The sequence below is a fragment of the Pollicipes pollicipes genome, unplaced genomic scaffold (genome assembly GCF_011947565.3).
Source record: "Pollicipes pollicipes isolate AB1234 unplaced genomic scaffold, Ppol_2.1 Scaffold_7231;HRSCAF=8579_pilon_pilon_pilon, whole genome shotgun sequence".
NCBI lineage: Eukaryota > Metazoa > Arthropoda > Thecostraca > Pollicipedomorpha > Pollicipedidae > Pollicipes > Pollicipes pollicipes.
This window is the reverse complement of record NW_023597034.1, coordinates 21,092,504-21,120,207: the sequence shown is the minus strand read 5'-3', so window position 1 is coordinate 21,120,207 and position 27,704 is coordinate 21,092,504. Positions and strand designations below refer to the sequence as shown.

Here is a 27,704-nt window from a genome sequence, read left to right as displayed (position 1 = left end):
TTGATACCAGATTTTATAAGCTGGTGAAGGCGAGATTTGTCTCACAAAATGCATTACTAAACTGCTATATTTGTGCTCAGTTCGCAGCTCCAAATCACTTGCAAATTTGAGTAAGTGAAATACGTTGTTTCCACTCAAGTGGAACAGTCTTAAACATGAAACATGAAACAAACATAAAAAACACGAATGTTTATGCACTCTGTTAACTTTCTGCTGATTTCAGTCTCCTTCGGGGCTTTGACGAGGACACTTCAGTCTCCATGACAACTTCCGATGTGGTGATTTGAACACACAATGTAGCGCGGTGACGGGGCGGCTCGGTCAGAGAGCTGCCGGCACCGGCGCCGGACCGCTCGCCCAGCGGTCTAAGCGCCCGATACTGGACCCGCCACGGCTCCGCTTCCGCCGCCAGGCTGGACCGCAACAGCAGTGGCAGAGGATTTCCGCCGGAAACAGCGCCGTGCCGCCTGGTATTCCGGAATATGAGCGTAATGGCGTCAGACGGCCTAAAACACGAGTGCAGCGATGTCCCAGCAGAGGCAAGGGGGCCGGTCCCCAACCGTATTAGCATGCCCACTGTGGCGCCAGAGCGAACGGCGGCACAGGGACCTGCCCACCGCCGCATCAGAGCGAATAGAGGCACGAAGACCACCCGTCCACCGCGGCCTCGGAGCGAACGGCGGCAGGTGGAGATTGATGGAATCCCATTGACCTGGTCTTAAGGGGCCTGGACGTGACGACTACTTTTTGGAAACTCGAAAACCGATGGCCAAATTCATGCACACGTTATTCATCTAGCAAAGCTTTGAGTTCATCGATGGGACCTTTCTAAATGACAGGGCTTTATTCGCAGCTAAGACGAGTCAGTGTGCAGGGCATATGCCATCCACAGCAGAGCGCAGGACATTTCCTTCATCTCGAAGCAGATTTGCCTCAGGGTATTATCTTCCTTACAAAACAGAGCATTTGTGCTTTGTGCAAAACAGAGCATTGAACATTCTCCATAAATGTTCAAGGAAGAAACAAAGTTTAATTTCTAACACCACAAATTCAGAACCTTCTCTCAAAGACGGTGGGGCTCCGAGGCAGTCTGGTTTCTTCCGCATGTTTCAAAGGGCGTGTTTGGCCACCCTTTCCATACATTCTTTCCTCTTTCCATACATTCAACGTCCTCCTGTCCTTTGCTTCAGGAACGGAAGTGCAGGACTTTCGGGAGTCTCTCCAGAAGTCTATGCCGCTTTTTGACTTTTGTAGATACTTGAGGTCCACTTACCTATGATAGGCGATACGCTTTAGTTTTTCGGAAACCGATTGCCCACACGTAAGTGACCTGTTTCTTCAATGACATTATTTTGAACGTGGTGTTCGGCACCCCTGAAATCGCACGACATAATTCAGCGGCCTACCACCTTAACGGGACGCGTATGTCAGGACCTCCTGCATCCCAGCATGGGTACGTCATGCTCACACACCGCGCCCACTATCTCACTGCCTCAAACCCCATGTCACAAGTCCACACCGGACCAGCACAGCTGCGGGTGGGCGGACAACGGACGAAACCCATCACTCGATGGCACGCCACTCGTCGTCCAATTACCGACAGCGGGCCACGCAGTACGACTTCTCGGCTCCTACAGCGCTAAAGCCTGACCGCAAAACCGCCTGAGGCGATGTCAGCACGGGTCAGGCTTCGGCGGCGCCCCTCAGCGACACCACTGTATCGGGGGCCGGCACCGACACCCCCGGCACCGGCCCGGCCCGGCCAGCCGTCGGCAACAGCCTCTTGTCTGCCACGTGTATACAGGCCGGCCGGCCCGCTCGAGCAGGCCGCCCGGCTCGCCGCCCGCCACCGCGCAACGAGCCCAGCTGGTCCCCGGCCACGGCCCCCGCGGCCGCATCTGTCGGCGTGCTGACGGCCGTGGGGACGCCGCCGGGACAGGGCGACACGTGACCTCGGAGCGCGACGCCAGCAGCGGCTGACGAGAGCAAGGCCCCGCCTGCGGGCAGCCGCGGTGGACGGGGGCGACCTGGACTCTCTCAACTCAGGGAGGCGTGGTTGGTACGCGAGGGCCCACATGATGCTCCGTCCTGATAGGCAACGGCTCGCAGAGTAGGGGAAACGGCACCGGCCGACGCAGGAGCCGGAGTCCGGCAGTGCCGAAGGGCGACGACGGCCGGGCCTGACGAGCCCGCGCCTGCGCCGCTCACATCTGCCCGCGCGGCCGACACGTCATGGCCGCCTGCTGCCCTCGCTCAAACCAGCCGACAAAAACGCACTAGAACGCTGAAGACCTGCACAGTGCAAGTGGTGCGCTTTACAGTTGACTTCTCCGGCCGGTTTTAGGTCTTAACTGCCAGTGCTGTCGCTTGGCGGCGCTGTTTCGGAGCGATGACTCAGCGGAACGCGATGACCGGGCCAACTCGCCAAACGTGAGCCCGCATCCTCCTGGCGATAGTCCATGTATGTTCCCTCAGTGAGCCTACCATCACACTCGCGTCACGTACCCAGCGTCGCACCGTGTGTGACACGGACATGGTGTCAGTCATCAACAAACTGTTGAGCTTGGCGAGGAGGGTTAATAAGCTATCAGCGCAAATTCAACATATCGTATGCAACCTTATTCCTGAGCGGCCGTTTGAAACCCAGTTTCATGTCCGCCCAGAGCTTTGTATCTCTTGAAGCCAGCACAGAAGAAGCCTTGAAGCATGGCCAATGGTTAGTGAAGGCGACATGCCCAGACTAAATCCACCGACTACCGCCAGCTGTGCTGCTCGGTCGCTGCTCCGCCCGTGTTGTGTTTGGGCGCTCCATGTGGGTGTAGCGTCAATCCCGCTGCTGCGGTCTGGCGTGTCTGGCCACGGAGGGCGCGGCATGACCTCCCGTCTCGGGGCCCGGGCCGCTACCGTCGCCGGCACGAGCGCTGCAGCGTCACGCAGCGAGCCGGCCAGAAGCACGTCAAGTCTGGGCGGTAGCGCGGACGAGAGGAGCACCGGAGCCCGCACGGAGTCTGCGGGAGCGCGGTCGAGAGGGGCACCGGATCCCGCACGGAGTCTGCGAGAGCGCGGACGAGAGGAGCACCGGAGCCCACACGGATTCTGCGGGAGCGCGGACGAGAGGAGCACCGGAGCCCGCACGGATTCTGCGGGAGCGCGGACGAGAGGAGCACCGGAGCCCGCACGGAGTCTGCGAGAGCGCGGACGAGAGGAGCACCGGAGCCCGCACGGATTCTGCGGGAGCGCAGACAAGAGGAGCACCGGAGCCCGCACAGATTCTGCGGGAGCGCGGACAAGAGGAGCACCGGATCCCGCACGGAGTCTGCGGGAGCGCGGACGAGAGGAGCACCGGAGCCCGCACGGATTCTGCGGGAGCGCGGACAAGAGGAGCACCGGAGCCCGCACGGATTCTGCGGGAGCGCGGACAAGAGGAGCACCGGAGCCCGCACGGAGTCTGCGGGAGCGCGGACGAGAGGAGCACCGGAGCCCGCACGGATTCTGCGGGAGCGCGGACAAGAGGAGCACCGGAGCCCGCACGGAGTCTGCGGGAGCGCGGACAAGAGGAGCACCGGATCCCGCACGGAGTCTGTGGGAGCGCGGCCACTATCGAACTGATGAGTCGGCTCAGATGGGTCGCGTTTGCCACCGGCCAGGCCGGATCTGGACTGGGTCGGGCCCCGAAGCTGCGCCAACTGACGGGCCAGGACAAAGACAAGGCAACACCAGCAACTCGAGAACGGGCCAGAGCTCAGACAAGACATCACGAAATCGACCTAGACCGTCGCCAAGGGCGTGGTACTGGACTGGTGAACGCACAATCAACGCCAGCTGCGGGGACATGCTGGGTTGATCTCCTGTGGGCTATGGCAAACATCGCGTGGGGCCAAAACAAGGTCACGCCATAGCGCCTTTCGGCAGGCAATGGTCAGTGATGTGGTGCATAACGATAATAATTGGAGTGCATCAAGCTAGACCGGGCCAGAAGGAGCCACTATCATCATCTTGCACAGGCACCCAACCCTTGCGACGGAGGCGTGTGCAAAGATTTAGAGACGGAGACGTATGTGTAGAAAAATGTTAGCTGGGGAGGGTTGACAAAATGCCGGGCGCTGCTGGTCCAAGCCATGTCGGTGGCTAGACCTGATATCATCCGCTCACGGGCTGAACTCAACGGGCTCAACTCCTTTCTGGATTTCTCACAGATAAAGGATACAATTCGCCTAAGAACGTAAAATGGAAAATATTGGTCCATCCCAATCCGTACGTAATATGATGATCGAAAAACTGGCATAAATTTGGGGTTGATTTACGTCGCTGAACCATGACGAGATGCGTGAACTGTGGATGACTGTACATGTTTAACGACACGCTGTGAGCAATGACCAAATGACATCTCCAAAACAACACCTTCCAACTGGAATGTCACTCTACAATCACTACAAGGAGACGCACCAGCAGCTCTCACGCGTGACCCAGGTGCACGCAGTCATCGTCGTCGGCTTAAGACATTCCAGGTGTCATCCAGTGCCTGGACGCCTCTTCGTGTGAACTCGCCGATGAAGGAGGCCGAGATGATGCCTCAGTTGAAGGCAGGGCGACGCCCTGGTGCAGGCCACGCCCAGGGGCGTCTCTAGCCTGGAGTTATTTGTGTTTTTTTTTTTTGGGGGGGGGGGGGCAACCGTTCGTCGCCAGCTGGCACTGGCTGCTGGTGTGGGGTCCGAGGTCCAATGCACTTATCAAACACGATGTTTGCGCCGAGTATGACTAAGTCGCGTCAACATGCGTTTGTTTTGATATTCAAATCGCTGCCAACTTTTCTTCATGAAGTTTTTCCGAAACGGAAGGAAATGTTTGATACCGCACCATCAAATTTAAAACAGACGGTAAGTAGCCGAAACTTTTATGAGGTTCTGGGAATGTTTTGGGGTAATGAATGCTCCGTGCGCCCCCCCCCCCCCCTCCCCGCCCCGCCCCCAGGATCCGCCTATGGCCACGACAGGAGAGGGCTTCAGGCATGGACCGGACGGCAGCAGCAGTCTCCCAGCCCCAACTGAAGACCCAGTGGAGAGATGCACGCTGTGGCCATGCACAGCGTTCAGCATCAAGACTACGGCCCGCTAGCACCAGCCGCTCCCCCGCTCTCAGGGAGCTAAAGCAGAGCTGGACCGCGTGGTGCCGCCGAAGGGGACGGTACGCGACCGCCATCGCTCACCTCCCGCGAGGCACGTCTTCGAGCACCTGCCACCTGGGCATGCAAAGTGCCAAAACGCAGACCAGGCCAACCGTGTACCGGCTCAACATAGGTGACGACATCTCTGCTGTTGCCGGCTCTCGTCACGTTTGGAGGCAGCACCTGTCGTGCCGTCAGAAGGACCGGACGCCGCAAGATCCACCACACATTCGTGTCTCCGAGTCGGTGTCCTACCGACCACGCTATGGTGCGGCTGTCGGCGGGCGATCATGAACACGCCTCCCAGCAGAACTGGTCCATCTGGGCCGCCAGGCAGAGCTGCGCCCACATATATGGCATGGGACTGATAGCATACGGCCAGCTAATACAGATTTTCTGGCAGCAAGAATGGGCAGCACAAGGCCCGCAGCATATGAATTGATGGAAGCGATATCGCAAAAATACAATTTACAAGCTTATTCACGTTAGCCCCCCCCCCCCCCCGCCTCGCTCTCAAGTGCATATGCGCACCGGAGACTCGCTACCCGATGTGATGCACTCCCTTTATCACGCGGCTTGTAACAAGCCTCTCACATTTGGTACAGGATATAGACCGATACCTGCAGCCCTCTGCACTGACAGTTAAAGATCTGTATTCTCGAGCGGACCGGGGGAGCTCGGGCGCCGTCAAGTGCACAGACACTTGCCGATGTGACCGCCGGCTGCAGCTGTTCAGGGGCTGGCGCCCTGCCTAGCGCGCCACGGACTGGCGGCCGGCCCGCCCGTCTGCGCTGCACTAGACGAGTGCGCGTCAGCCAGCGTTGTTGTCGGATAGGAGGGGGGGGGAGGGGCATGCGACCGCAGGAGCACGGCAGCGCATAAGGGGGGAGGGTAGAGGGCTGCTGAGCCGCGGCGGTACATGGGGGGGGGGGGGGGCGCAGAGGGTCGCTGGACCGCGGCGGTACATGGCGGTGGGGGGAGGGGGGGGGGGGGGGGCAGAGCGTAGCTGGACCGCGGCGCGTAGCGTATGCGAGCAATGCCGGCTCGTCACACTTTGAGGCTGGGTACTGGCAGGATAGGAGAATGATTCACACTGCTCGCTGAACGGAGCTCAACGAGTGAAAGGGACACGAATGGCGCCAGTGCCAGGGCCGCCCAGTGTGCTCCTCCTGTTGGACGCGCGGACGCAGCCCGGTACATCAACGCATCAATTCAAGCTGCATGCGGTCATCAGCTGTCAAAGACCTTCGCAGTGAACTCATCTGTCAACAAACCTATCACGTGCATCCGCAGCGGCGTCCGCTGCGTAGTGCCGCGCTGCTGCGACTGTGCGACAACGTTGCGAAGGAGGAGAATCGACGCACTTATTTGCAACGCGTAATTATGGAACAAACGCCCGTCTAGTTTCGTCTGCAGGCACACGTACGCCCAACTGAACACTAAATGATTGACGGTAAGTGAAACGCAAATGGATCCAGCAAGAGCAAAGAGCAAGAACATGAGCATAGGTATTTTGAATTAGCGAAAAGGGATATTTCCTAATCGGACGCTAAAAAGTGCGTACACTCAATGCCATGTGATGACTTACAACCACAACACTTATTCACATTATAATCTCGCATGACAGCCGAGCAACTCAAAATCACCGGATGCGCGTCAAATACCACCAAGCAGAACTGCAGCCGCATTCTGGCCCGCTATACACAGTGCTCTAAAAGTGAGAGTACACAAAAACCACTGCACACAGCTCCACCTGTTGTGTACATGGGCGAAATTCGACACATATAGAAGAAAGACGCGCAATTATAATACTGGCGTAATTAACGGATCAACACTATGTGTCGTCTAAACAGCTCTAACATACATTGCTCCCGTACACAGCGGTGACTCTGGGCGTAAAGCAGCCTCCAAACAGAGCCGTACTCCGCATTTTTCTGGAAGCAAACTTCCTGACGGTCATCGATAAACTGTTGCAGTCTAAGAAAATGGCTCCAGGGGTGGCCTGAGGAATACCGGACATCATCGAACCTTTCTGGCTTGAGACTGGAAATGCCAAACATATGACCGTCGATAGCGCAACATACATCGGGATCTAGAAGACGCTTTGAGCACCACTAGCAACGAAATCAAAAGTAATCAGAGGTTGGATGGTTCTAACAGGGTGGAACAACACCACACACAGCAGAACTAAAGGAAAACACCGATTGTCGGTCCAGATCGGGAGCGTCTCATTTTCCTAAGAACTGCAGCCATGGCCCCTTACTTCCTTGATTGAGTGCCCCTCGCCGCCCTGAAAAAACGATGTATACAGAAAAAGCCACAGACACCACGTAACTGAAAATAGAAATACATGCCCACATCAGATCGATATCGATAACAGGACATAGCCGGGTGATCAGCCAATCCGTGCGTCGTCTCAAAGTCTGCAAGCAGCGACGTGTCTCACATCTAAGGCATGCAGGCACAGTCAAATGATCCGGAAATCAATTAAACAGGTGGAGACAAGTCCACCAAATTATAAGAACCTGCTATGCTCGCACTTGGTTCATATTTTGATCCCACATTTTCCAACTTACATGTTCGCTAGAACCCGTTGTTTGGGTGACCTTACTTCTCAAATACCCGTCATACGCATCATGGACGTTTAATGTGTTGACCGCTATCCACCGAGGCGAAGGCGGTGCTTCCGGGGTTCAGTAGGTATCCGGTCCACGGCGCGCCGTTCCTGTGTAGGCGAGAAATCTCAGCACGCGGCGGGCGCACTGCCGATTCCAGGTCCGGAACCAACACAGCCATCGCTGATGCCGCGTGTCGCACACGCGGCTGAGGGCACACAGCTCCCACACGTCACGTGTGTGTTCGGCGCGATACCGCCGGTGGGTGGCGCGCTGAAACTGGTGATTGCTCCGATAGCTGCCCCAGCCCGCGCCTGCCTTTGACTGGGTCCGGCTCATCATTCAGCCATGTCCCTGTTGGGCGCCTGCGCTCTTGCTCGATGCCTGTCGTTATGCCAACGCGCCACTTTTGGAGCAATTCCGTCTAAACGAATAATGTTGCCGCCGGTGAGAGTAGTGCCGCGTATTCCCATGACGTGGCCGCCTATTCCAGTCCGAACCACTCACAGCCAATTGACCGTAGATCATCTTTGATGAGCCACATCACCAAACGCTAGTTCTGGGGCATACACCCTCGTGGTTAGCCACGCTGGTGTTCACATTGCCCAGTCTCTGACCACCGAGCCAAAGGGACGGCAACTTGGGTCACTTGACAACTCATTTAGCTGGGAGGACTATAAGCATTGCTATCTTAACTATTGCGTGGGGCGCCGAAACGCAACTGGCAGCAAGTCTTGAGCCCACAATCTCACGGCTGTACATGCATCAGTTTGCCACTGAACTATTTCGCCCTGTTGCACGCGAGCATAATTCGACCCTCCCAATATGAAATTGGATGGGGGGGGGGGGGGGGCGCTAAACACTAATCAAAGTTTCAATGTCACCTGCTGAAAATTGCAGTGGGGTTTGACATTCACCGAAGTAATCGATTCATGACGGTGCCCTACGTCTACGAGGCCCTCCGGCAAATGAACAACGGCCCGTTAAGTTCGTGAAGATAGCACCGCATCTGCTGTACAAACCATTCCGGAAGCTAACAATACTGACGAACGTGCTCCACCACGAAACCACGGCATTTGGCCATGCCACTCGATCCCCGCGGTCAGCGTGGCTGAGCGGAGGAGGCGAAACAGAGGCGACTGCCGCAGAGGCGGCGAGGGGCGGCTCGCAACCGCAGAGGCGACGAGGCGCAGCTCACTACCGCAGAGGCGACGAGGCGCGGTTCGCCGGCGCAGAGGCGACGAGGCGCAGCTCACCACCGCAGAGGCGACGAGACGCGGCTCGCCGGGGCAGAGGCGACGAGGCGCAGCTCACCGCCGCAGAGGCGACGAGGAGAGGCTCGCCGTTGCGCCGGCCTGCCGCGAGACGGCGCTGCGGAGGCCCGGCCAGTGGCGGACGTGGCACATGGCCGCACGCGCTGAGCAGTGTGGGCACAGGCGCAGTGGACACAGCTCACAGCGGCAGGGCACGCTGTCACCAGAAGTCGCGAATTCAACAGGCACCGTCGGGAAAACGGTTCGGGGTGTGTCACAGACAATCCTATTGCACGGGAACGGTTCGGCTCCGGTGCGGTGCGGGGCGGCGCAACGAACTCGCCTTGCCCTCACCCTTCTTCCTCGCTCGTCACAAGTAGCGGCCAGGGCGCACCATGGACGCCGCCGATCCCAGCACCAAGCACCAATCGCCGCACCGCGCGGCCATTGGGCCGAATTCGGCTCCATTAGGACGAGCGTCCCGCCACTTCGCCTGCGCTCCCGCGGCGATACTCCCACCGAGCCGGCGCTCCCGCGGCGATACTCCCACCGAGCCGGCGCGCCCCGCGTACCCACCGGGTCACCTGGACCGGCGGATGAGGCGCTGCCGGGCGTGCAGCGAGGATCCACACGCCGAATAATACTACGTCGACATGGGCTGTGACCGGAACAGCTCTTCCTTGTGGATAATTCGCTACTAAAAGCCTCGACCATGGCAGCCCAGTGGCATCCGCTATTCAGTCGTTTAAAACTTGGCTAGAGGGTCAACCGGAAACAATATCCCACCTCCCCTGTCGTCTAAATACCGACATATCTCCTCTAAGCAAGAAGGGTCTTGCGCTCCAAGTTTTTGGCATTAAGAGAACCTAGTGAGAATAAGTGCTCTTCAATAAACCAGGAGATACTTTTAACACGACATTATCATGGAAACAATGGCTAAAGGGCAGTTCCAGGACAAATCGTGGACCTGGACCCCAACTTTGCACCCTCATGTATGGTAATTGCTTCAAACCTGGTAAATCGGCTGATCTAGATGCATTGATTGTTGTCTGACAGTTTGAACCCAGTCGGGTAATGGGTTTAGGCCAATGGTGTAATTTCACGTCTCTGAGATTGGGGGGGGGGGGGGGGGAATCAGAATTACAGGAGTCAAACTGGGATCTTAAGGGTTAACCTGACATGGAAATGACATTTTGGATGCGAAGACGTGAGAAACGTGCATACTTTGGGCACAATGGGAGGAGCCCCCCACATTATAAAACATAGAGACGTGTCCCCTCCCCCCTCCCCCCCCCCCCCCCAGTGGTCACCCTCACGGTATATGCCGTCAAGTCATGACCTTTTCGGGGCCATCGATTGCAGTTCTTTACAAACTTGTGGATAAAACACTACCAAAGCCTTAAAAGAAACAGAAGATCTGAATATCTCCAGAAACGGCAGAAACTGAGCAATCTAAAGCACGCGTTTACATTTCTTCTGAGGTCCATACTAGAGACGCAACTCTCTCCAAAATATCAGCCCGCAGCCAAGGCCGCCCCACCCAGATCATGACCACACCCGAAAAAGCCCGCTGTGTTACAATGCTAACCCGTCATTTACCCGCAGGTACTAAATAAATGCAATATGCGTTTAATCGTTTCATCTTAATTCTAGCCCTATACATTAGTGTGCAAAAAATGGCATGTTTGTGCCATCTAATACCTTATCTTGTTTGGCTAACAGCAATGATGCTGCTCAGAGAACAGCTACCAAAGTGCCTAACGATGAAATTAAAAATGCACCAAAGTAGATCTTAAACACTGATGGCAGTTTTCAACCGCACAAGATACGGAAGAGAGTGGAAGTTAAAGTTGCCTTTCACCAAAACGCACAGAAGATTTAACCCTTCTCCTTCACCTCAGTACACCACGGATCATGTCTTCTGAAATGGCGTGCATCGACTGATAGCTTTGCACTGACAAAGTACAAAATGCTGGATGCTTCAAGTCATAGGAAGTCTCCTCAGTTCATTACACTGGACAAAAGCTCAAACATCTTTTGATTGCGTCACAATTGCCACGTTTCGAATTTTCGTTGAAGAACTACAGCCAATTTTTACGTCGCATCTAGTTCGTAAAGTTCTTTTTATACGATATCCGTAGCATCGTTTTTCATAGCTTTTTGGAATGTGTGTAACCAGTGAGTGAGCGATGCAACGAACCGAGGCTATTACCCGTTGGAATGAGCCAAAGATCTGAGAGCCACCTCGCGGATGGTTTTCAGCAAAATAATATAAATACAATACATTTACCAATCAAAACAGCACACGCTGCTCGTGACAGGACATTGTCATTTATATTATCCATTGGCACTAAATGACATGCATCCAATTTGCTTCTCTTGGCTTTATTTCAGCATTGTTTTCTAATGAACCTGAGCTTCCAGAAGCAGGTTGAACTTTCCAAAAAATTTCAGCCGTCAGTTATCACTCCAACACTGATAACGATGAGGCCTCCTCGATTTTACTACAACGAACACCCTCGGCCTTCCAGCAGTCAGTCGGGGAGTCGTGGCCATTTCCTTCCGTAACATCCGTTCACCTGTAACAAATTGGGATGTGGTGACCAGTTTTTCTTTCGCTCATGAACTCAGCGTTGTTGATGTGATTCTCGTGTGGTAATTTTGGAAAATCAGGACTCCTGGCTCCGTGCTTTCATCAAAGGTGACAAAAAGTTGAACACTAAGCCATTCGCTTGTACCGCGTAATTTTCCTTTTATGAGGCTTGCCCGCGTCGTCATCAGACACGCGCATTCTAAATGCATCCTTTCCAGCTTCAGTTCATTGACAGAAGGCGTTGTCGCTGCTTACCCTCCTTCCAAGCGACACCCACTCTCTGCTGCACCCTCTGAATGACTGCGAAATGGGGCGGATGTCGCCGATGTCACAGAGGGCACGGTCCTTCTCTTCGTTACCGATGAAGTCCAATGTCGTACACTGCTGCCCGTTTACACGGTTAACATCGGAATATCGACTGATAGCCGGCAGCGCGCTTCACGCTTAAATGTCGTGGTTACAAAGTGTGATTCATCTACTTCTAGTTGTCATAATTACCAAGTCAGCCGGGTACAAGCTCATCCGTAAATAAACGTTTCCACACAATCGGCTGCTGAATTTGTGTCGCCCTGCTATCCCATAACAAGCGGAGCGCGTTCCTTTGGTGCTACCTCAATTACTGATGAAAGCCGCTCCTTCCGTGATCACGAGACACAACACGTGGGCTTCAGCTGAACGATTGCGTGGGTTTTCCATTGGTCATGAAATGAACATCATAAAAAGCATGTCAATTTTGGTGCACAGCTGGTGGACTTGGCAAATATCAGAACATACTTCTCTGTAGTGAAGCTAACAGACCTGTGAAATAGGGAGCGACCGCGATCAGAAAAGTACTTCTTGCATTCAGCAAGGCAAGAGCTTTCGAATGAATTCCATATCAGTGTGATTTGGTGCAGTACCACCCCACTGGGTAATTTTTTACCGTGTCTGACCTTGCTGGAGCCGAGTTAAGGCGAGATCAGTCAAACGCGTTTAACAAGTATGTAAGCATGTTTGGTACAACGGATGCAATTGTCTGATGCCCTTGGCGGCTAACCTGGTATGTAATGGTACCGAGCACAAGGACTGTTAAAAAACTTTGCGGTCGCGTCTGACGAAGGCTACTGACCCAGTAGCCTACCTTAAACAAAAAAGCGTGTTTTGGTAAATGGAGTCACTCGGCTACATCAAAAGACTTTGTTTTTGTGAAGCAGACTGAAGAAAGATAACCTGAGCAAAATTGTCAAAATTTTCACATTGATGAATATCCACAGGGCCACAAGTAAGGTATTGAACAATAATCCATGTAAATGTCTGCTTTAGAGACATAGTTCCCGCCGGCTCTGAACAAATTTGGGTAGGTTTCAATTCGCATGTTTCAGTGCTGCCGATCTAAAGCTCTGTAATGAGCTGAATTCGCTGACCCTGAAAAGGCTGTGACCTCTGTAGCTTGACCCTGTGGGCTGAATGGGCTCAGAATTTCACAGAACGATCAGGACATCTAGATGATTCAATGCACCAAGTTAAAATTTATTCTGAAACGAAGTGGTTTTACCCTCTGTACAAGATGCTCCCAAACGCCCCTTTATGGACAAAACTTGATTGAGCTTTGTCCATATGGCTGATGCTTCCTTGACAACGCCATTTAACCTGTAACTCCTGGTATTTCGAGGGGTAGTATCACTATCGTAATAAGATCCACCAACTCGCAATGATGGAATATCGCGACTAATCATGCATGTTATCCCCTCCCCGGCCCAACATAGCCTAAATAATATCGTCACAATGCATCCACATTGTGAGGATCCTTGCTATTGCAATGCGGATAACGCGCAGTCCGGGAAGTAAAAGACAATCAAACCACCTCAACGTTTACAACCCCTGAAATGTGCATGATGAAGTTATGACATGAACCATTCATGTGCTAATTTTCTTTCCACGGGGAACAATAGAAATGCAAGGATTTAGAAGACCTACAAAACGACATCCATCTAGCGTAAACCGACCTGCCAACCATAACCCATCAGTTCAGTGCAGACAGCAGCCTTTATGATAGCGCTGCCCCCGTTAGAGTGGTAGCTCGAGTGTCCGCGCACGTAATTTCCGTGCTGAGTGGTTCACGCCTGCTGCAATCGAGCCCGGCCAGGGTCAACGTCCGATCACCAGCGGCCGCAGGCGTCTGGGCCCGGGTGTCGCGGACGCTCCTACCACATCAGATGGAGCCGTCCCTGACCGACGGATGCCGGGGTGATAGGGGCTCGCGTAGGTGCTGGGCAGTTGTGTGGAGCGCCAGGCAGTGGCGCGGGGCGCCGTCGAGGTCAGGCACTCGAAGCAGTGACAGCCACGGCGCGGGCCGTGCGGCCACTCACAGGCAGTAGAGCAGGAAGCAGCTGCAGAAGACCATGGGTAGCTCGTCGGACAGCTGCATCTCGTACAGCAGCGTCATGTGGAACGCCCACGAGCCCAGTCCCACCACTGCAACGGCAGATGAGCGGGCGTCAGCACCTGACGCACGCAGCGCCGCCAGAGGACGCAACACGCACCGCGGCCGCCGGTGCGCCAGCAGCTAACCGCTATACTCGGCAGGGTTTTGTTTCGTTCAGGCCCCCTTAATCAATGACTCGCGTGTTCCCATGGTCACGACACAATGGACTTAATTCGCTGGATTGCGAGCATTTTGATAAAATAGCTTTACAGCTTTTACAACAGCAGCTTCTTACAGCGCGTGTCCGGGCGGATAGGCTAGGTACGGTAAGCCCAGTCAAAAAACTGCATGTTATGAATACTGCTGGATGAAAGGAGCAGCATAATTTGGCACAAGAATCAACCCTGTTCCAATGCACGGGAGGGTCCGAGGGTGGCTTTGCCTTTCACGTTTTTCGGACAAATGAGCCACCTGACATGTGTCATTGCATTGCGGTGATGGTTGAGCTATTACAGAACAATTCGCAAAGGGATGCCTAGAATTGTTCATCATGGTCCCTCCGATTCAGACGACATCCGGCACACGTACCCACTAGATCACAGAGTACAAGATGTAGGTCACGGAATTTTCGGGGACGTCTGGAAACTTCAACCAGACAATAACGTGCATATATGCAATGGCTGCTTAGACATGAATAAATCAGCATGTCACTTAACAGCAAATAATCTCCTGAATCATTAAACAAATGACCATGAGCACTATTGGTCATTTTACCTACGACCTCATAATCTTGTATTGCACCTGTCACCTTTCGAAATTGTCCAATCATTATTTTTTGTTTCGTTTTTCTCCTGAAGGATGTCCAGCACATCGCCTGCATGATCATATGCAGTTTTCTTTCCAACGCAATTACCTGGAGTGTCACCGGGGTCAACATAGGGGTCATGATGTGGGTCGGATCGTATTTCTAGTTCCTGAGACGTGAAATACAGGCGATAAGGGTGTGTGTATAGGCTCATCGCCCAAAAAATACGTTGATGATATCGTCAAGTGTGCGAGAGGTCAGGCAGGTCACACGCATCAGTCAATGTTTTGACCTGGGATAATGGTGGTGGGTAATACATAGTTGCCAGTCGACGTCGGTATCATTCGCAGGTCTATTTGGGACTAAAATGGTGAATGCTTAATCAAGTAGACCAAAAACGCGAGTAGATGCAACAATAGTTTTCGGTATCCTGGCACCATGGCCAGCAATAATTCTGGCCCTGACAAAGACTGGTACCGGCTGGACACTTGCATGTGACTCAGGTTCAGGTGCGCCAGGACTCGACAAACTGCTGGCTCTGCAGCCGGTCGGGTCGGTTGCCGGGATTATCTATCGCTGCAAACTTTTGCATCTCTGCTTTGGAACGTACAACAATGCGTCCGTGACCCGATCTTTACAGAAGGTGGCTGAAAAAATCATGCTGGTCGCGATAGAAGTGTCGGCGAAATGAAAAAAAATGGTATTGCGTGACGCATTTGTGCAAGGAAAATCAGAGGAAGGAATGTGTGAGCGAATAGCTGTTTACCCTAGACAACATGAAGGATAATGCATACACGGGATCATTCATTTTTAAGAAATGTATTACAGCTGAACGGTGCACCTTCGTTGATATTCTCCACATATATGAGTCTGAATCCTCGCTCAGCGAAGCAAAAGACCAGCTGGCGTTTCATCACATGGGGTCAAAGCACAATCCCTGTCACGCATTTAGTTGCGTGACCCTGCTTCCGGTCATAAGACGGCGCTGACCGGTCATGGGTTCGGAACATTTCACATCCGTTGTACCGAAGGCAGCGCGGGGGTCTCAGAGCCACAACACTCAGTGCTCGCTGCCTCCATTTGTGCATTAAGCGAGGGATTGCTACCACAACTTTCGTGTAGTATCTGACTCCCTGGTGGGTGGACAACCCAGCTGTGGTGGCAGCAGTTAAATCTGCTTCAATGCCGGCATCGGCACGTTTGATACAAAACCTACATCCTGGTCTATAGAAACTGCACAGCTCTTGGGACGGGTGCTCAGGTAGTTCAAGAACAGAGCTAACTTTGCAAATATTCGTCATGAGATACTTTTGGGCTTTAATGTAATTGGCTTTTTTGCTACTTCGCACCACGGTTTCGAGTCCTGTGCCAAAAAATAAATCGATGCACAAATAAGTCTTCTTTGTCAGCCTAAAAGAGGCTATCGAAGATGGCAAAGGAATTGGACGCGCGTTTTCGCACCACGCGGCACGCGAAAACAGTCGAAACGCAGCGCCGCTCAGCACCTTTATATTGATAAAAGGTGGCACCATGCTGGTCAACATCTTCAGGGGTCAGCGTGTGCACGCTGTCACGCAACTGCCGCCAACGACTTATTATTGTGTTTCAGCATCAAATGCTTGCGAAGCTTCCACGCGAAATGATGCACCTCATGCGTGAAAATATACATGCACTTGCGTGCTGTGTGTAATGCATTTTATCATGTGGACCGAATTTGTCGCTATAAATGTTTGTGGTGCAAGAACATATGAAGGAATCATCACACTGACACACATTGCCCAAGTGACCACAAAAATACAACATTGCTATCAGACGCATTCACGAATAAGATCTCCTTTCACTAATCCGCCCGCTACCCATGGACCGTGCGCATAACCATCCACTGCTCATGAGCTGTGCACATACCCATCCATGGGCTGCGCACATACCCATGCGCTACCCATGGGCTGTGCACATACCCATGCGCTACCATGGGCTGTGCACATACCCATGCGCTAACCCGTCCTCTTCAGATATCCCCACTCCTGATCCACCCGTTTGAATTTCGCAAGCACATTAGACGTGAATTGTAGAGATATTTGATGAGTGGTCACAACGAAACATGTTTGGAAACTATTTATTTTTGTGATTCGTGTAAATTTCATGAGGTGTCTGTAATTTTATTAAAATAGGTAACCAGCCCAACTCATAATGCATTCAATGCGGCCATCCGTTGGTTTGAACAGCCCGTTAAGTCCTCCAAATGCCATCACCTCACAAAGCAACACAAAAGCTCACATTGCTAGACTACATTGCAATACCCGCATATGTAGGTGATGGACAATATAATCCGCTGTACATTTGTGGCATTAAAACCGTTCAGTTCCGCGCTCGTCATGTTATGCTAAAAGGCGTCATTGCGCCTTTTAGCCAACCAATGCGCATGTCGACTAGATATACACAATTTAATGTCGTCACTGACTGACACGCAATCGTCGGCATCTCCCACCTACGCAAAAATATCGCCAACGTGTTGATGGGCGACGAGCTTTCAACTGATATCCATATGGGCTGTGTTGCATGCCACGCACACCGAGTGATTAGTGACGAAACTACTTTTGGAGTTTTCGAACTGTTCCTTTGGCACATCGGGTATGGAGTTGGCAAGGGTCATATCCGGCCTCTCCCACTAAGCTGTTGGATCTATGTTCCAGCCCCAGGTACGCCTGACCCCTGATGGTTCTTACACCACATAAATAAATTCCGAGACGTGATTTCATCGTAATTTGCTGAAAACTGGGATGTCCCTACGCAGAAATATTTTGTCTAAATGCGTCTTTACGTTTGAAAACAATTTGTTGCGATTATATCCTTATACCTGTGCGTGCATGGGGGAGCCCCAAATAAACAAGGCGCAAAACACAATAACAACAGCTTCCCTGGTGTCTTGGGCGGCGGGGAAGGAGATTTTTACCATGGGTGAATAGGGTGAATGTTACATTTCCCACAAAGTAGAGCTCCCCCAACACACACACACACGCACACGCGCACGCGCACGCACACACACACACACACACACACACACACACACACACACACACACACACACACACACACACACACACGCACACGCACACGCACACGCACACGCACACGCACACGCACACGCACACGCGCACGCGCACGCACACGCACACGCGCACGCGCACGCACACGCACACGCGCACGCGCACGCGCACGCGCACGCATACGCACACGCACACGCACACGCACACGCACACGCACACGCACACAGAAACACACCCTGCTTCCGCCATCCGTGGTCGATCGTACACCTATTGTTCGAGGCCGTTTACGCCACCAAGGACATTCGGAGTTGGGAGTCCTGTAACGCCGCTCGCAGGAGTGACTGAAGCAGATCCCAAGAGGCGCAAGCCACGAAGCAAATGGCGCGACGAGCCCACTTGGACCGCAGCAGCACGCCTCGCATGGCCGTCAGTATCGCTGCCCAGCAGCGGGCCGCGAGCGACCAGTGCTCAGGACGTGCGAGCGAGCGCAGATTAGTGGTGCCCAGGTGCGGTTGCCGACCATGGTGACGGCGGCAGGGCAACGGACACTTCCCAAAGAACGCAAATACACACAGCACTCACCAAGGAGAAGAACAAAGCAGATGGCGAACCGGATCTCAAACTTCTGTCGGCATACCTCGTATATGCCGTACAGCGGCGGCAGAATCATGGCCAGGTTGCTGACCGTGTTCCCTGGCAAGAGCGGGGCGGAGGGGTTTCAGCGACAGAAACTGCTGCACGCACTGGTGACCCGCGATGCGAGACATAACATGGAACGATGACTTTCAATACAACGACCGAAACGGTGGGACAGCACAGCCTACACGCGTCAACGTTAGCGAAAACGGAAGAACGCAACGGACGCACTGTGGCAGGCCCACCCAGCAGCATTCTTCGACGAAGGACTGCAATTAAATCCCCCACCTTATCTGCCCCTCCGGAGCTCATGCGACTAAAAAAACTGACGTCCAACAAAACCATAAACCCACCTGTGACGAGTCTCGCGATCATCGTAATCAAACATGCCTTCTGCCTGATTCAGATCAGGCCAAAACGACGCTCCACTGGTGCAAAAAACAGATGCTCGGTCGGGCGTGACCACAAGCTATTTTCAGTACTAAACCATTCATCATCGGCATTATAGCCGCTATTGGTCGCCTTGGTTGCTGCTACTACTATAACTAAATTCGTGTGCGGTCTTTTTATAAGTGCCCAATTAATCTGTCATATAACCGACGGCTCAGCTGCATTGCATATAGCTATATAAATCCCCCCCCCCTAATATTGCGTGCAGGTTGCAACCAACATCTGCTCATTTGGTTTGTGTTCAATTGCCAAGCGTTTGTCTCCACTTTCGAATGCGCCAGTCCTTTTCTATGCGCAGATGTCGCCAATGATTGTTGTCACAGAACGCACGCAAGTGTGCTAAGTCCACAAAACGGATACATCTACAAACCACTATTTGTCACATTATGAAGCCGCGATGAAGACTCACAGAACTCGGCGATGTAGCTGCTGACCACGTAGTTGGCTTCACACCAGTCGAGTGTTGATGTGGGCTGGCCCCAGAAGCCGTCCACAGGAGCCATCGTGCTCGGTTGGCGAGGCCTTCAGACTCTGGCAAAAACAAATGCGGCATAACATCAGACCAGTCATTTGGACTGCGAATGCATCACAGCGCCGGAGGTACTGCCGAAACGCAGTCCATACAGTGCATACGTCCATGCCTTACCCCCACACAAAATCATAAATCTACGGGAAATGCGATACGTGTCACTGTGCATTGATTCTATGGAATAGACCGAATGTGATTTATAGGATCTATGGAACAGGCAAGCAGCATTCTCTCCAAAATTGGGAACGTGTTTTCATCGGGCCGTCACGTTCCTTTGATAACTCCTTTCGTTTGGGTGGGTGGGGTCAATCAGCAGAGCGAAATCACGATGAGCACCATAATCACTAGCTTGTGTTCCTTCTCATTTTCAGTGCGTGTTTGCAAACGTACCTTACCTTTATGTGTCCACGTGTCCACTGTACAAGAATATGTTCCTGAACTGTTTTTATTAGCTGCTAGCTATCATATTTTGAATAATAGAGAAGCCTAAAACATGAATATTGGAGGAGCCTAAGACATCTTGACCCGGCATTAGCACAGTATAACTAAGCAGTCAATCGATTTTCGGTTCAAAGCACAACAGAAGAGCACCAAGTAGTATCAAAAGACTCGCATGTTAAAACATCGAGTATTTTGGAGCAACCCCTCCAACGGGGATTCTTCGAAACAAGAACGCCTTTCGGCGCGCGGGTCGACTCCCAAACCGAACGCGAGGGAGACAGGAGACAGCATAACATGATTCCAGCCGCTGAAGATCGATTGCGGCAAAACCGTCCACTGCTGACGGTATTTTGAAACCCCCCTTTCCTGGTGAATTAATAAAAAGCTCGCCAATCCGCGCATACTGGTCCACATACAGGGGGCGAGCAAGTGTGAAAGATCGGGTTCAGGTGCATCGTGACCCAGGGGTCGCCAAAGGCCAAAATCGGATGGGAGCGTGTTGGGCGCTGCCAAATTTTTTCATAAACGTGTGATTCTAAGCAACTTCACATGCTTCCCGACTAATATTTCTAAACTTAGCGAGATTTGGTATTATTATGAGAGGACTTGGGCTCTCGGTTTTGCAGCACTGCGGGTTGGGAGTTCCTATTCTGACACTAATCGGCCCTCACTTTACCAGCACGTCCTGGTTAAGCGACCTCGTTAGGGAAGACACAGCTGCGCTGACAGAATCCGACGCTTCAAGCTGCGTCCATGGCCTTGTAATAGTGAACACAGCTTGAAATGTCTCGTTTTTGTCAAAATAGCCAATGCCTTCTATTACAGGTCAATTATGGCCAGTAATAATTCCAACTGTTCGAAAAACTGCTTTGGAATCTTGTGTTTCCTTTTCATCCCATCTGCACATTCGCTCAATATTGTAAAGCCACATCGCGGTCAGCGACGACTCCCGGGATGGGGGGGGGGGGGGGGCGTACAGTCAAGGTCGAAAAATGGTTTAATTTCGCGAGTGAAATTGCGTTAAAAAATATGACTGCTGGAGGTCCCCACTTTCCAATATAATTTTGGTAGCTAAAGCAATATCAGTATAATAAATTAAAGAATAGTACAAGTGATGGATATGTGCATCTGACTGTACCGCATAAGGCGCTCGGTGTCAACACATTAAACGCCAAACATCTAATGGTAACAAATGCTATAACATTCTAATATACACACACATGCACACACATGCGCACATGCCCACGTGCACGCACATACACACAACACACACACACATACAATACATATACGCCCCCCCCAAACACACACACACACACGCACACACACGACAGAAACTAGTATGCGCGGCGCAATCAGATGTGGTTCCGCGTCATGCCTTCTGATGCGGGCCGTTGTCAGTTGGCTTCGTCCGATCACGTCGTTGGTGTTTTAGATCACTTATGCGAAAGGAAGCAGGTTTCCGAGGCCCAGAATGTCTCCCCGGCTTTCTTGTGTTGCTTGGATTCCACAAAACTTCTCAGGTTCAACTCATGTTTCTGAGGCCCCTAATGGATTTAGGCGTCCTTGCAGGTTCGTAGCCAGAACTTTTCCCAGGGCGCGGGGGAGGAGATCGAAGTTTCTCTGAACCCCCGCGAATTTGGACTGAATTCTTGCAGAATCTGTCACTATCTTGTGTAAGCCTCGTGGCTTGTGGGACTGGGCGGGCATGATACCCATGACCCCCTCCCTCCGTCCCCCGTCTCTATGATCTAACTTGGGGGTCCTCGTGCCTTTGGGGTCCTAAACCTTTTCGGGCTCCTGATGCTTCCGCAGTCGCCTCAAGCTTCTCGCCCCACGATGTTCTGGGTCGTGGCATATTGAGGATACCCTGGTGTTTCTGAGGACCTCTGATGTTTTGGGGTCCTGTGATATGTCCGGAGCTCCATGATACTTATGGCAACATCGTGCTTTTGGGGCACCCTGATGATTCTGGGCGATGAACTCCTGATATTCTGGGATTGTTCCTGGTACTTTTGGGTAATCGAGACAATCTTGTTCCTATTCACTCATGCATGTTGGAGAAATCCTGATGCACTCGAGGGACCCCTAGCGATTGCCCATAAGGGCCATCTGACACTTCTGTTACTCCTCCTGCATAAAAGGGCATACTGCTTTTAGGTCTGGCAAGGTGCTTGGGCCATCGAGATATTTGTGCGGTCCTTCTCATTGTGTGCGGACAGGCAGACCCCAAAACGTTTTGCCCCCTGCGGAGGCCCCATACGGATCCCAAATGAGACCATGGTCCATTCCCGGATCCGTCCCTGAACATAAACGCCCACTTTTCCTGACGGTATTTAAGACAAAGTTGCGACAGATTAATCGACACTGCGCCGTAATAACATTGCAACCAATTAGAACAAAATTAGCTGAAAATGCAACAAACGGCTAACTGCTCCGCAACAGCCTGCAACACTTCATTGCATACTGAGCGAACCGGACTTTTCCTTGTTGAATGGAATTACACACATGAAGACCGATAAATTAGGACACTATTTAGTTCGTGCAGGCATAATGCCATGCATGCAGGAAGAGATACCTACTGCATAACAGTCCACAACACCTAATTGCATGCCGAGCAAAACGGGTTTTTCATTGTTGAATGGAGTTACATTCAAGGTCGACAATTTAAGGCACTTTTTAGTTCATGCAGGCACAATGACACATGCTAGTACACCTAGTTGTATAACGCACCTGGTGATACCCATATTGTGGGGTCTTTCGTGATAGATTATCAAACAATTGCTCGCGAAACCCTTGCCGGACCACGCTCCGTTTAATCTCAGTGGCAAACGATAGCCAGGGACTGCAGCATTCATCAAGGCAACATGTATAAATCAGCTGACTGTTCAGTAATGGTCGGCTAGCCCTAAAATACTGTGAAAAACTACACGCATGCACACTAGAAATACCACGCGCACAAATCAGATTGTACAAATTTTACATTAAACACTGGACATCCGACATCGCAATTTGAACCATAGGAAAGAAAATGTCTACTCAGTATAAATCCACTTTAAGACACTACGAAACAACTAACACACCGCAACATGTTTAAGGGAACGATACGGAGGGAGGAATGGTCGTAGGGAATATGTCACGCTCCACGATTGTTCTGACTTTAAGTGGCGTAAAATGCAGTTCTCTTTTGCTGGAAAAATCGGACAAAAAGTGCTAGGTTTTTCCCTCATCATCTTCGCTGAATCCACCGATAATATACCAGCACATTGCTGTCAAACAGCTGACCATGCGTCTGAATGCATTATTATTTATGCGCCGTTCACTGGGCAGATGCCGGGTCAAGACCAAGGAGCGTTACCGAAGGTGCGCATTAACGCAGCGACGCCTCATGTGTAGAAAGACGACTTAAATGGGTGCGCTTAGCGCATTTTAGTTCTGGCACAGGTGAAGAAAATTGCAGCACTTCACTCGGGATGCCATAGAAGATTTCGTGTTGCAACCCTTTGAACTCAACGCTCCAGTATGATTGCAATTGGTCGTTCTGTACGCTGCTGGAATCGGGCACTCTTTGAGAATGAAATCCGCGGTCAGCAAACCTTTAGTGATCAATCTTTTCCGCTCAGCTTGCACATTGCAATGCAGTCACCTTACACCAAAATGTATATTCCCCATTTGTAGAACACAGATTTGGTCGAAATATTTTGATTCAATCGATATCCCGACTCAGCGCTCACACCTTGCAGTGCCTGTTGTGTAAGACACAACGACCACCCGATTGCACCATTCACGACTATCCCATCGTGAAATTCCCGTGAAATGGCAGCATCTTGAGGCGAAACTTTGAGGTGTCGCAGTGCTTGGCACGGTCCACATGTGACCTCCCTCACCTGACGTGGACCGCCCGCAGCCACTGACCACCCAGTCAGGGGCAAATAACAGCGCATATAACAACCCGAACCATCACCCCCGCCAAGGGTGGCATGGCTGGAGATCTCGTGAGAGCCAGAAGATCCAGACCCCCTGGGCCCAGTAAACCTACAATCTCGGAGTGGTTCAGGCGGGGGGGGGGGGGTCAAGTCTCAGGGGACCGATTATTTTTCGGCTCATAAAGCGCGAAGAAAAAATGGCCGTGAAAAATGTTACGAGCTGAAAAGCTGTCTTACGCCGGAATAATAATTCAGATAACTTTATGATCATACCACAGCCAGGGGCGCCGCTAGAGCCTTAGTAAAGAGGGAACACAGGGTGGGCAGCCCTCCCCCGATCCCGGATTTCGTGCACTTGGTTTCAAGGGGGTACCATTTTCCTCATTTATTTTTTATCATTGGCCTTTACTGAAGCAGAAGCCAAAAGTCACGGGAAGATGTAATTCAGTTTGTAGGCTAAAGTCAACAAATCAAGAAACCGGGCCATAAGAAATCCGTAGAATAAACCGACGACGTTATATCTTTTGCAATGAGCCAGCGGACTCTTTCCAAACCAATAGCAATATATGGCTGTGCTGGACCTCGTCGGGGTTATATATATATATATATATATATATATATATATATATATATATATATATGTATATATTTGTTGAGGCCCACCGATTGGATGTAGGTTATGGACCGAAACGAGGCTAAAAGTTGTATTGACACAACCAATCGATGTTCGTCTGAACATTTCCATCCTGCATCCAGAGGGGGTCGTAAAAAATTATGTATTTTTCTTACAACCCTAAGGATACTCATGATTCACCGTACATGACACCAGTCTGACCCGTAGTTCAAGGAGTCAGAGCGCCTGACTACCAACCGTCTTTCCCAAAAGGCTCTACTTTTAAAACCAATATCGAAGGGACTTCTTAACAATGAAATGGTCCCAAACCCAGAGATGCTAAATTGACTGGTGGTGGGGGGCGTTCCCGTTGAACTGGGCCGAGTGGTCCAGTGCTCCTGGGTCCGGCGCCTCTGGCTCTCTATTCTCCAGGGATGCAGTTCCCTTTTCAGTTGGAGACTTTTAATCCCCCGCCCAGCCCGCTCTCATGGGCTCTAGCCCTCCCCCACACTTTGAGAATAAAGTGGGCCAAATATAGAAGACACCTGTTTTTTCATATTTCATAGGAAGTTTGGCTCATTTCTCACCGTTCAGCCCCCCCCCCCAAAATCAATTTGTGAAACTACGCCCCTGCTCCTGTCCCTTTTACCCCCCCCCCCCTCCCCACATACTTATTGAGAGCAGTCACCAGCCCTGACGGGCCGGATAGAACACAGATACATTAACAGATCGAGGCAGGGGGCGGAACTCGCATGCATGGCGAGAACGTATCCAAAGGGGCGGGGCAGGGCACTTGGCACTTGGGATCGTTTCTTGTCATGCACCGGTATGAACCCGGCGCCAAAGTATCCCCAAATTCGGGACCCGAGCCCCTCCCCCTCAAAGTTCCAATAACACGGTAGTTATCACGCTCTTCCCAATGGACCACAGGTCGTGGTTTCAAGATAATGGATAACACCCCAATTTCTGCTTGCAACGCTTAGTTTTAGTGCCATTGGCACAGCGATTGTAGTTTGCCAGTCCGTGAACGGGCATGAGGCCCAACTTAACTCCGACCCTGGTCCTGGCAGTGATCTAAAATGGTAGGAAGACTTGTAGTTAAAACTAAACATCTTGGAAGCATTTCATTGTTGCCAGTTGCTGCTAGTCCTTGCCAATTATGGTTTCTGCCATGCGACGTCAACCTGTCCGACCGGCTGGCCGTCTGCTTAAGACAGCTTTCGTTAACCGTGTTCAAACGATTTACCTTTGCCAATTGAAATCCGCTTCCGGATTCCAGAAGGTTTAATCTCACTTGGTTTAATCTCTCAATCTCACTCTCATCTTAGTCGAACGATGAGGAGAGCTTATGCTTGTCACAATGGAAGCTTAACACATTATTTGCACGGTTGCTCGACAATCATGATTCGCTGTTGTCAGTTCCGATTTGCAGCATTGGAGATTGAGTTCACCTGCAAGTAATGCCATGGTAATGTATTAATATGTTTATCTAGGTGGGGGAATGCGGCCTATTGTAAGCTCTGAACGACCAGGCTGTCAGGATGGTTCAAGCCCTGGCCCGGGGCAGGGGCAAACCATGAGCCTGATAAAATGAACGGGTTTAATGAGCTTTCCATGCCAATGCATCACGTAAAGATGAAAGTATAGCGTCATGCAGCTGTCGTGGCCGTTATCATATACGCCATCGCCAGCTTAAACGGTCTGCTGTCGCCTCTGCTCTGCTGTCGACTAATGAGGAAGCGAAGATAGCCGGCGCGCGTCATTTGTTTGAATGAGGCGATGCGTCCAAGGCCGTAACGGTGTGTCACATGCGATCGTGCACGAGTAAAAACGGGTCTCCACCTGTTGTGCACCAAACGCGGGAGCCAAACAGGTTAATCATTCCCCCCGTGTCAAGAGGTAACACAGCAGTGTGTCCCGGCGTGCACCGACGGCTAGGGAAGCCACAGGTAGCCGCCGCTGGTTGTGGGAGGCGGGCTGGCTGCCGCTCGACCACCTGAGCCACGCGAGTACGGAATTCAAGGACGGGGCCTTAAGCCTTGAGGTAGGGGGGGGGGAGCGGGCAGAGGATGACGTGGCCTTTCATGAACAGACGAAACAAACATCCTGCTGAAGTTCTTTCAATTGTGGACAGTTGCTACGCTAGTCCCGTGCCCGTCCCCACACGTCTTTGAGCGCGACTGACCTTGGTAGGCGCCGAAAATAGGGGTGCCACCGCCACCCCACGCCCACGCCCGCAGGCTAGCCTCACTGCCTCGCTCGGGCCGCTCACGACCCGGTCAAAAATAGCGGCCACGTGAGGGACTGGTTGCGCTCACACGACGCGCAGACACGAGCACTCACGTGCGGGCAAGTGGCGGCGTCCTTTCCACCACGCGCTGTCGTCCCCGGCACTCGCAAACGACTGTACCAAGCCGCGTCACACGCGCCCACCTCCCACAGCTGCCGCCGCCGACCACCGCCTCGCACTGGCACAGTCCCACGCGGCGGCCCGCTGCACGAGCGAACGTCGATAGTTGGCTATGTGGCCGTCTGGCGGCAGCACCGACGCGCTCCGTTGGGCGCTAAGCGCGCTGTACGGACAGAAAGTCGAATGGAATAGTCAAACAACAAAGTCGAACCCCAAAAAGTCGACAAGGATATAGGTCGATAAGAATAAAAAGTAGTCAGAAAAGTGAAAGGGTGTAAAAATCAACGGGGTAAAAATCTAAACCCAAAAGTCGAAAGACTGGCGTGACAGTCAAGTCAGAGAAGAATCAAAGGAATAAAGTAAACGTCGACAGAGATTTAGACACCGGATGAAGGGCTGGTGGCAACCGTGGTGTTTGTGGAAAGCCAATGGGAGCCAGGGACTAGGTTCTAGCTTTATAAAGAAACTAGTAGAAACCAGGAAGCCATAAAATTGGCAAGCACAAAGATGATAAGCTAAGATAAGCACAAAGATAAGCTAGTGGGACTGCAGGTGGTTATGGGCATGGCGGGTTCGGCGGGACCATGACTCCCGTTGGTTCTGGCATTTTGGTCAGGGACTAAAAATTTAATGCCACTGGGGCTGCGTTTCTTTGGATAATGACAATAGCCGGACGCTGCTAGAGCCAAGCAATCTCCCGTCAATCGTCCGTCGATGAAATCATCCAGCCCCAAGGCCAGACAGTCGGAGAGCGGGCAGCTCCATAGCTCCGGCCACTACCGACCTCTTGATGCGCTCAGTCACAGCGGCTCGGGAGC

The 27,704-nt window shown here is 52.1% G+C and overlaps 1 protein-coding gene across 3 annotated transcripts in view; it reads right to left on the bottom strand.

The window, feature by feature from the left end:
• The window catches only part of LOC119110453 (alkaline ceramidase 3), a 46,514-nt gene extending 19,581 nt beyond the window's left edge, over positions 1 to 26,933 (bottom strand). The window contains exons 1-4 of one of the 3 annotated variants that reach the window (XM_037234284.1): positions 26,820 to 26,933; positions 19,377 to 19,498; positions 18,464 to 18,574; positions 13,974 to 14,079 (exon numbers count right to left, since the gene is read on the bottom strand). In XM_037234284.1, the coding sequence (XP_037090179.1) occupies positions 13,974 to 14,079; positions 18,464 to 18,574; positions 19,377 to 19,470 (311 nt within the window). In that variant the 5' untranslated portion in view covers positions 19,471 to 19,498; positions 26,820 to 26,933. Of the gene's footprint in view, positions 1 to 13,973; positions 14,080 to 18,463; positions 18,575 to 19,376; positions 19,499 to 22,670; positions 22,758 to 26,661; positions 26,786 to 26,819 lie in introns of those variants that run through there. The other 2 variants (XM_037234285.1, XM_037234286.1) reach the window with 2 other exon arrangements.
• Positions 26,934 to 27,704: the final 771 nt, after the last annotated feature.